The sequence below is a fragment of the Nuphar pumila genome, chromosome 10 (assembly GCF_984573655.1).
Source record: "Nuphar pumila chromosome 10, dmNupPumi1.hap1.1, whole genome shotgun sequence".
Classification (NCBI taxonomy): Eukaryota; Viridiplantae; Streptophyta; class Magnoliopsida; order Nymphaeales; family Nymphaeaceae; genus Nuphar; species Nuphar pumila.
Genome location: NC_143258.1, coordinates 1,069,628 through 1,080,000, shown reverse-complemented (window position 1 = coordinate 1,080,000; position 10,373 = coordinate 1,069,628). Strand labels below are relative to the sequence as shown.

The window sequence follows — 10,373 nt, the reverse complement described above, 5'->3', positions numbered from 1 at the left end:
AATGCCCCATATCAGCAAACATGGCCTCCAAACCTGGTCATGCACTTATGAGTTAATTATTTTTTTTGACAGAGATGCACTTAGGCGTTAATTATTATGTTGCATTTATTTGTTATTCAACTGGGGATAATATTGGCTATCCTCGACTGTACAGTTGAGTTATCTCTTTTAGGACTTTTCTTTTCTTAAATACATCTTTAAACCTTTGCTTAGAAATGCCTATCCCATGTAGGTTTTATAAAAAAAAAGTGATTTAAAAAAAATAAAAATAACTAAAATATAAGGAGCGAAAACATTTCTTTTTTACTTATATGCATTTTTAAGCTTTCGACCTAAAAATTCTCTATCATATGCAGGTTTTATAAACACTTTTTTAAAAGAATATATAGTTGAAGAAAATAGAAAATCTAAAAAATAAATAAATAGAACATTTACTTCGTGTCACTGAGATTACATTTAGTCAAAATGTAAAAAAATTGTAACCTCATAGAAATAGGCTTTATGGTAGATGATGTGTTTCTCAAGTAATTGAAATGAGTTTCTTAAACTTTTGATATTTCTACTTATGATTTCTGAAATGAGTTACGTACTGGTGTCTGGTACATGTGCACTTTTTTCGATGAAGGACCGAAAACCACCCTCAAAATCAAAGACCTAGTCTTGTTGTACTTACGTTTGTTGTCACAACATTGTAAACTTGTGGCGCATTCCTTGCCCCTAGGGAGTCACCAAGCTTCGGTTGAGCAAGAGCTTATCCCTTGCCCTCATTTACGCAATGGGCTGATGCTCATGAAAATGGAACCCTGACCATCAGTTTCGTAGCCAAGACCTATTCCACTGCACCAAACACCTTGGGGGTAGTTTCATGTATGCTTGATATGTGATAAGCCAACACAAGTATGGTTCTTCTTTTGAAGGATTTTGAAGCTAAAATGAAGGTATTTTTGAAAAACAAGAACAGGAATTACTTGATATTGTTGTATTCTGAATTAGAAAAATCATACTTCTTGATTCCTAAATTTGTTCATGCTAAATCATTGAAAAGATAAAAAATAAACAAATAAAATATAATACGAAAGCATACCTGAATCCATTGTTGCACTAATAGATCTTGATGGATTAGATCTTCCAAAACCTCTATAGGTGGCATTTCTTTTTCTAAACTTAACAAAAGCGGAACAGTTTTCTTTCTTGATGAGGAGGCAAAAGAGAACAACCACTATATATAGTTTTGAAGACCATAACATAATTGTAACCCGCTTAATGCCTTCTTTTCAATTTAACCCATCATAAAATAAAAAATTAACATATGAAGGTACATGAGGTATCTACCATACTCTATAAGATGTCATGTGGCCCAACCATATAAGATGACTTTACATGAGCCTTAGACAGTTTACAGTTTATAATAAGTGATTAATTACATATGTAGGCCCATATGAAATATCTAACAGATATGTGATAAGCCGAGGTGTATAAAACACCAAAACAACCATGCATGGTCCTTTTCTTTTTCTTTTTTTTGAAGGGTTGTGAAGCTAGAATGAAATGAAGGTATTTTTGAAAAATAAAAAGAAGGATTGAGAAATTTACCTTCATTTCCCTTGAGATAACAGAAACTAGTGTTTAAAGAAATAGCAATATCAAACTAGAAAGAATGAAAGAGTGCGAAAGAATTAGCCCCAAGGGGGGTTGGTATAGTGGGGTGGTGCCTTGGCTGCTAGATTCTATTCCCATGGGCGTCACCCTTCTGTTTAAGCCAACGCTTAGCATAGGCTGGGGGCAAGGGTCCTAGCCTCTGAGTTTTACGCTGCCAGCATGTATGGCAATATAAATAAATAAAAAATGTGTGAAAGAAGTACCTGTCAATGACAGAAACACGGCGCCAAGCATTCGCCATCCTTGCTTCTGATCTTCTGTGAAGAAGTGCACAACGTAGTGAGGGGAGAGGCCCTTGAAGACACTTGGGTAGTAAGCAAAGATGTTGTATGCCCCAACTATGGTGGTCGAGGCAAACCATGCCATCATTATTGGGGAGAAGGCAAAGCTCACTTTTGCGGTGCCCAGTTTTTGGAAGGCAAACAGTAGGATCAGAATTATGGCAGATATGGCAATAACAACCTCTGCACGTAATAATAACAATAATTTATCCTAAAATTAACATAGATTTTGCATCTCTCTCTCTCTCTCTCTCTCTCTCTCTCTCCTTCTTTGGGTTGGACATCGGATCAATTGTACCCAACCTGAGATAAGCGGGGTTGGACATTGGATCAACCACTAAATGGGTTAGGCCTGAGTATGGATAAAATTATACATCTCCATGGAGCTCAGCCCGCCCGGCCCATTTGCTAGTTAGGGCTGGTCCAACAGGATGTCCAACCCCCTTCTCTCTCTCTCTCTCTCTCTCTCTCTCACCTGTGCTAATATTGGTGTCTTTGGATTGAATGCCTTGTATAGCAGATAGGACTGCAACCAATGAAAAGGAAGTCCAAGAACATGATTTTACAATTAAGCAATAAAATTACTTGATTTGGAAAGGGATGACCATGTCTATAAAAGCAAGAAAAAAACAGTAATTACTAGAAAATTGAATAATCAAGAGTGAGCTACTTGAGATAGCAGGGGTCAAGACACCATCACCAATGACCATGGCAGTACCAATCATAACCAGCACCACCAGCAACGTACGGAGCCCCGAGCTCGACCGTAACCACCGCTTCACGTGCGCACCAATCCCCGAGTCAGGTCCCCCCTCGTCTGCTCGAGCCGGGTCAAGGTGGCGCAAGAGCAAGGAGTATAGTGCGAACGTGCCACCCTCGCCATGATCATGAGCATAGATCACCACCAGTGCATACTTGACTAGGCCAATGAGGGTCAGACCCCAAAAGATGAGGCTCAGGATGCCTAAGATGTCTTCCTCCTTAGGGTTGACAATGCCAGTAGGGGAGAACACATAGAGGGATGATGTGCCCAGGTCACCATAAACTATGCCAAGAGTCTGGTACGTCAAAAGGAGAGTCTTAGCCTTGCTTGGCCTAGTCGCAGACTCACCTGGGTCCGAGCCGAGAGAAGAAGGTGTAGATGCGCAAGTAGGGCTGGGTGCAACCATCACCTCAATCTGCACGCACTCGGGCTGGGCCGGGCTCACCTCTTTTGTGCTCCCTTCCATACCTGTCCGTACAATCCAGCCAGTGCATGTCCTTTCTTTTCTTTCTTTCTCTCTCTCTCTGTGGTGTGTGTATGGGTATATATATAAGCAAAAATGTTGGGTACCCAAAAAAATAATAGTCGAAATGAAATTGCCAGATAGCTCCCTCAAGTCCAGTAAAAATAGATCTTTTAAAGGCTTCACATTATATACAGCGTCGCCGCATAGTGTCAACCTGCCTTATCACCATCCATGATGGCTTTTTACGAAGGTGTAAATGTTGAGATGAACGGTCAGCAGCAGCGAGGATAAGCATGCAGTGCCGCTGCATAAAAAATGGCCTCTTTTATAAATCACCAAGTATCCAACGCAAACTCCTACCATTGACCAATGTTATCAGTATCGGTGCGTAGGCCGATATGCATCGTATCGGCTGAAAATCAATACGTTTCACCTCTGAATCGGTTATTTTTTAATAAATATACAAAATTACTAAAAATTAAATTTTTATTATTATTCTTTTTTAGCCAATACAGAATGATTCACTTGAGTATCAGTATTTGCCCGATACAGCTGAATCGGTGGCCCAACGGTTCTGGGCCGATACCCATACTGACAACATTGCCATTGACACCTCTGAGCATGGTCAGTGTGACATGACAAGACATGTGGATACGTCATTTGATACTTATGCCACGTGCTCTATACCATCTACTTTTTATAATTTTTTAAGTATTTGATTGAAAAAAAAAATTTATTTTAAAAAATAGATTCAATGTCGTCGGTATCTTATATCGTATCACAGAAAATCGATACGCATCAACCCTCACAAACTATACCCAGATTCATGTATTAATCTCACAAACTATACCCAGATTCATGTATTAATCGGATCTTATTATTTATCACCAAACTAGGACCCTATAAGGTTTGGTTCGAGTGGGTCCGGATAAACCTGACCAGTTGACACCCCTATATGTGCAAAAAAAATTTATAATAGACTTTTAGAATTAAAGTATCAACAATGTCTAGACTTTTTTTTTCCTTAAAAAAAAAACAAAGTCTAAGTGGGGCACTCATTAAAGCCTAATAAACCTAAGCATGCCAGTAGGGCTTAATGTATATTCTCAAGAGATATGCTCAATAATGTAACCAGCTTGGTCATAGGCATGATACTTTCTTAGTAATAAATAATGTACATTCTTAGTAATAAATAATGTACATTCTTAGTAATAAATGTGCTAAGCAAACCAGTTTGGTCAAAGTAGTGATACTTAGTAATAAATAATATATATTCTTAGTAATTAATAATATATGAAGTATGGTATTAGCACATGTACGATCATATGGTAGAAAGGAGGAAGATGCAATGGATAGAACTATAAACCACAGGGTTATATATATAATTTAGCTGGGAAGGTGTTAACAAGGGTGATGTTATTGCCTAAACAATGAAAATGTATTGATGAATATAAGACATTTCTAGCTAGTGACATAAACTATTGAAAATATCATGAATTGCCTAACATTCTGAGTTTTATAATCTCATTTGACTTCATCTACATATGCCCGGAACAATGAATGCATCGTGTACTTCACAATATACATTGTCTTCAAAATCCGTGCATCATGTGTTTATCTCTATATTAATTAAGTCCAGTGCATGGTGGCTCTCTCGTGGTTGAACATTCTAAAAACAAGAAGGTTGTATGCTAAAAGTCGTCGGCAGATACTTATCTCATCGGCAGAAAATCGATACGCATCACTCCTGAATCGGCTATTTTTTAATAAAATGTAAAATATTATTTTAATAGTTTTAATACATCTCACTTTCTGATTAACACGTAATAATTTTTTATTATTTTTTTTTGCCGATACAGCTGAATCGTTGGCCAAACGATGCAGGGAACATTGGTCATGACAATGATGCAATCACTGTGAAGCCAATTACAAGTCACTAACTATAAGCATTGTCTTCAAAATTTTGATTTGGAAGAACCCTCCTTGGCTATCATGAACGACAGTAGAATTTGCAAATTAACCATGTTCTAGAAGTGCTATGTAGGCTTATAAAGCTGACACCATGTTGTTAGAATAAGGCTTGCGTGAATTCATTTTGAGAAGGAAATACTCCACTGAATAAACTAAACACCAGCTAAATTGGGCTAAATAAAAGCTTATATTGGATTTTGTTTTATAGTTGGAACCAGGTACTTCCTCACTCATTACAAGTTTCCTTAGATTAGCATTGTGCAGACTGATGCTTGTTTCTGCTTATTTAATTATTTGTTTGCCCTAGATGCCATTAGATCAAGTAGAAAAAACTTGCTCTTCACTTTAATATGTAAAATGGTATATATTTCAGGCCATGGTTCACATAATTACTTTGGATCCGTTTATTATGCCAATCTCTCTCTCTCTCTCTCTCTCTCTCTCTCTCTCTCTCTCTCTCTCTCTCTCTCTCTCAACATTCACAAGGTCTATAGACGTATACACGACCAAGCCAAATGTTAACCCTTATACATTGCACTACAAGAAAAATGCTAATTAGCGATGGACATTTGCGATGGATTTTTTTCATCGCAAATTTGTGATGGATTAGCGAGCGAAAACTATTCGTCACTAACATTTAAAATATTTGCAAAATTAACGACGAAAAGTTTTTTCTCGCTAACGAGTGACAGATTAGCGGCGGAATTTTTTCGTTGCCAAACACTACAAAAAAATTCTAATTAGCGAGGGAATATTTTTGTCATGAATTTGTCACTAATTAGCGAGGAAATTTCTTCATCTCTAATCTGTCCCTAATTAGCGATGGATTAGCGACGAGAAAATCTCGTCGCTAATCCATCACTACTTTTCGATTTAAACTGATCCATCTAAGGCACAAAATTTTTTCTCTCTCTCCATGCGAAATTTAAATCGAGAACTTCGTAGATGGCCTCCTCGACTTCTCGAACGAGGACAACTTCATGGCGGAGGAACGCGAGGAAGAAGAGGAGTCGAAATCGCCCGTCGGCGCTGGAGGACCAAGCCGGCCCGACCTCTCCGGTTCGATAAGTGGTTTTCTTTTCCGAGCGTGGCTTTCCGTTCCCTGCCTAACGATTCCGTTGGGGGTTCTATTTCAGGTTGACGGACAAGCGAGGGAACCAAGACGGGAGGGCGCCAAAGAGCGCGCCAGTTCAGAGGTGTAGCCACTGCGTTGTGCAGAACACCCCGCAGTGGCAGGCCAGGCTGGACAAGCGGGGAACCAAGTAGGGAGGGCACCAGAGAGCGTGCATGAGAGTGCACCGGTTCGGAGGTGCACTCTCTTGCATTGTGCAAAAGACCCCGCAATGGCGGGCGGGGCCGAAAAAGCAAAGAACCAGGTCGGGAGGGCACTGGAGCATGCACCGGTTCTGTGCAAAAGACCTCGCAGTGGCGGGCCTGGCCGCTCGGGTGCAACACATGTGTGGTGTGGTGCAGTACAAGTCCGGCCTATTGCTACCGGAATACCGCCCGGGGAGCAATTTTTTTATTTATTTTTTTAAATTTCACTACAACAAAACAGTGGATTAGCGACGACCTCATTTTGTTGCTATTCTGTCGCTAACAGGCTTAGCGACGAATTAGCGACAAAGTAGCGACAAATAGCTTATGTCACGATTTTTTTGACGCTAACTGGCGATGGAATAAATTCGTCGCCAGTTTTGTCCCTAATTGCGACGGAATAACGAACGACAGATTCTGTCGCAAATCCACTGGTACTAAACGACAACCTTGGCTTAGCGACGGATTTACAGCCGTCGCTAAATTATATGTATAGCGACGGATATATCCATCGCTAATCCGTCGCAAACAAGAAAAAAAATTATTTGAAAATTAAATATCGAGAACGCTACAATTTATATTTCCTGTAAATAAAAAATAAAGTACACATAAAATTTCATATAAAAGAAAACTAAAACAATTAATCGTTCCAGTTTAATTATTTACAATTCAACAATTACATTTTTGAAACAAAAAAATAGAAAAAATTCAACACATTAATCTAATTATGGCCAAGATTTTGTGCGTCTTCTTGTTCATTGCCTTGATCAGTCCCTTCAGCTCCGCTACGCTGATTATCGCTAGCAACTTACACAAGAAAAAAATAGTCAGTATTGATAAATAAAATATATTGAAATAAATTATACACTATATGTGATTCTATCATGTGCTCATATATGTTCTAAGGCAGTAAAAAAACTCTATATGTGCTTCTATCATGCTCATATGTGCTTTAAGGCAGGCAAAAAACTCTATATGTGATTCTATCATGAATGATATGTGTTCTAAGGCAGTAAAAAAACTCTATATGTGATTAGATCATGCTCATATGTGTTCTAAGGCAGCCAAAAAAACTCTATATGTGATTCTACCATGCTCATATGTGCTCTAAGGCAGGCAAAAAAGCTATATATGTGATTCGATCATGCTCATATGTGTTCTAAGGCAGTCAAAAAATTGAATATGTGATTATAGCATGCTCATATGTGTTCTAAGGCAGTCAGAAAAACTCTATATGTGATTCTATCATGATCATATGTGCTCTAAGGCAAAGCAAAAAACTTTATATGTGATTCTATCATGAATGATATGTGTTCTAAGGCAGTAAAAAAACTCTATATGTGATACTAGCATACTCATATGTGTTTTAAGGCAGTAAAAAAACTGAATATGTGATTATAGCAAGCTCATATGTGTTCTAAGGCAGTCAAAAAAACTTTATATGTGATTCTATCATGCTCATACGTGCTCTAAGGCAGGCAAAAAACTTTATATGTGATTATAGCATGCTCATATGTGCTCTAAGGCAGGCAAAAAACTCCATATGTGATTCTACTATGCTCATATGTCTTCTAAGGCAGGCAAAAAGCAATATATGTGATTCGATCATGCTCATATGTGTTCTAAGGCAGTCAAAAAACTGAATATGTGATTATAGCATGCTCATATATGTTCTAAGACAGTCAGAAAAACTCTATATGTGATTCTACCATGCTCATATATGCTCTAAGGCAAGCAAAAAACTGTATATGTGATTCTAGCATGCTTATATGTATTCTATGGCAGTCAAAAAACTGAATATGTGATCATAGCATGCTCATATGTGTTCAAAGGCAGTCAAAAAAACTGAATATGTTAAGGCAATCAAAGTTACATGAAATCTAACAACATGCAATATATTGCAGGAAACTTTCGTACCTGAGAGAGACCTTCAATCGAAGTTCTCCTGTTCAGCAAAAAACTGTTGAACTCAGCTCGGAGAACATCGACGACGATTTCATGAAAGTAGTCACGCATTGTGTCCTTAACGATCTGGCGTACATCATCACCGAAAAGAATAAGATGCTGCTTGGAGCTTATGTCGACGGAAGAAGTCTGTGAGCCGTAACTGGAAGAAGCAATAACAGGTGAAGTGTTCATATTACTCACAAACCCGAACACACGACCCTTTTTGGGTTCACCTGCTGCAGTCACCCATGCTGCAGGATCAAATAATGGATATTGAGTAGCGTCATTGCCATATCGCTCTACCATCTGTTGCTCATATGCCTCCTAAAAATAATGTTTAAAGTATGCATTAATAATTAATGATAATATTATGATAACTTGCATATTGCAATGATTATTAATAGAATAAATACATACCATTGTCGTTCTCGCCTTCTCTGATACGAAGTCTTCCGTGGTCTTCCGTTTATGTGTTTCAACAAACACATCCTTATATGGTACAATGTCTCCTTTTTTCTGCTTCCTGCGAAGTTAAATGATAAAAGATTTAGTTAACAAGTTTGCAACAATACTTATAAAATTAATATTATATATTGATGAGTTACCATTTTCTTCAGGTGGCTCCCAAATGTCTTAGATCCACCTGTGTGTAGATGGGCTTCGAGCATTTTCGCTTGATTTTGTGCAGCCTTCGCAGAGCAATTTCGAAATGCAACCCCTGCCCACTTGTCGCACATTTCATCCCAATAATCACTCCTGATAGTAATAGGGTCATGGCCCTTTCACTGTAGTGGATCGTCTATTTCGCCAGATGCTTTTTTTGCTGTAGTCTTCATATTGTGCAGCATGTCTGCAAATCGATTGACAGCCACCTTCTGCCACACATTCCTTGCATCATTTTCCTCCACCATAGATGCGAAGTGATTCGAAGCCTACAAATATTTTCATAAAGTTAGTAGACATGACTAAAAAAAATTAAATATGAAACACATTAACTATGAGAAATAACTGTATACCGTGAATGAGGACCACAATCTATCTATCACCTCTTTTGAATACTCTTTCCATTGAGCGACTGGTCCTGGAAGATGTTGAAGAAGTAAATTCTTAATTTCGCGTACTACTTCTTGTGGCTCAAACCTCGTGCTGTATATGAATTGGTACACAATAAATATCAATATAAAATATTTATAAGATATGCAATAATTGAAAATCAAATACTTACGGTCGATTATCGATATATACTATTCGAATAAGTCTTCTTGTGCCAGACTGAGAAAACCCTGCATCATGTATTGGCTCCTGACTTGTGTGATCAACTGGTGTAGGTGGGTCATGTACAGGCGAAACATTATCTGTAAAAAAATACATTAGAAATTCTCAGAATGTGCATTTCAACTAATCAAGCATCCAATTAGTTAAATTATATACCTATCACAGAAGCCTGTGAAGATGAAGGTTGGGCCTGGCTACTACTGAATGAACGACCACTGTAACCTCCATGAACCATATTCTAATAAACAACAAATGTCATACAATACATTCAAATAATTCGCATCAAGTATTATAATACATTCAAATCATTCGCATCAAGTATTGCAATACATTCAAATGATTTGCAACAAGTATTACAATACATTCAAATAATTCAAATCATTCACATCAAGTACAATACAACACATTCATTCGCATCAAGTATTACAATACATTCAAGTCATTCACATCAAGTATTACAATACATCCAAGTCATTCACATCAAGTATTGCAATTCATTCAAATCATTCACATCAAGTATTGCAATGCATTCAAATCATTCGCATCAAGTATTATAATACATTCAAATAATTTACATCAAGTATTACAATGCATTCAAGTCATTCACATCAAGTATTGCAATACAACTCATTCATTCACATCAAGTATTACAATGCATTCAAATCATTCACATCAAGTATTGCAATGCATTCAA

The 10,373-nt window shown here is 37.7% G+C and overlaps 1 protein-coding gene across 1 annotated transcript in view; it reads right to left on the bottom strand.

Annotated features, from left to right (window-relative positions):
• Positions 1-3,211, bottom strand: part of LOC149823168 (putative potassium transporter 17) — a 6,702-nt gene extending 3,491 nt beyond the window's left edge. Inside the window, exons 1-4 of the mRNA XM_090019964.1 lie at positions 2,611-3,211; positions 2,416-2,466; positions 1,863-2,123; positions 1-33 (exon numbers count right to left, since the gene is read on the bottom strand). The exon at positions 1-33 is cut by the window's left edge and continues 20 nt beyond it. Of these exons, the coding sequence (XP_089876090.1) occupies positions 1-33; positions 1,863-2,123; positions 2,416-2,466; positions 2,611-3,169 (904 nt within the window). The 5' untranslated portion in view covers positions 3,170-3,211. The remainder of the gene's footprint in view (positions 34-1,862; positions 2,124-2,415; positions 2,467-2,610) is intronic.
• Between the last annotated feature and the right edge of the window lie 7,162 nt (positions 3,212-10,373).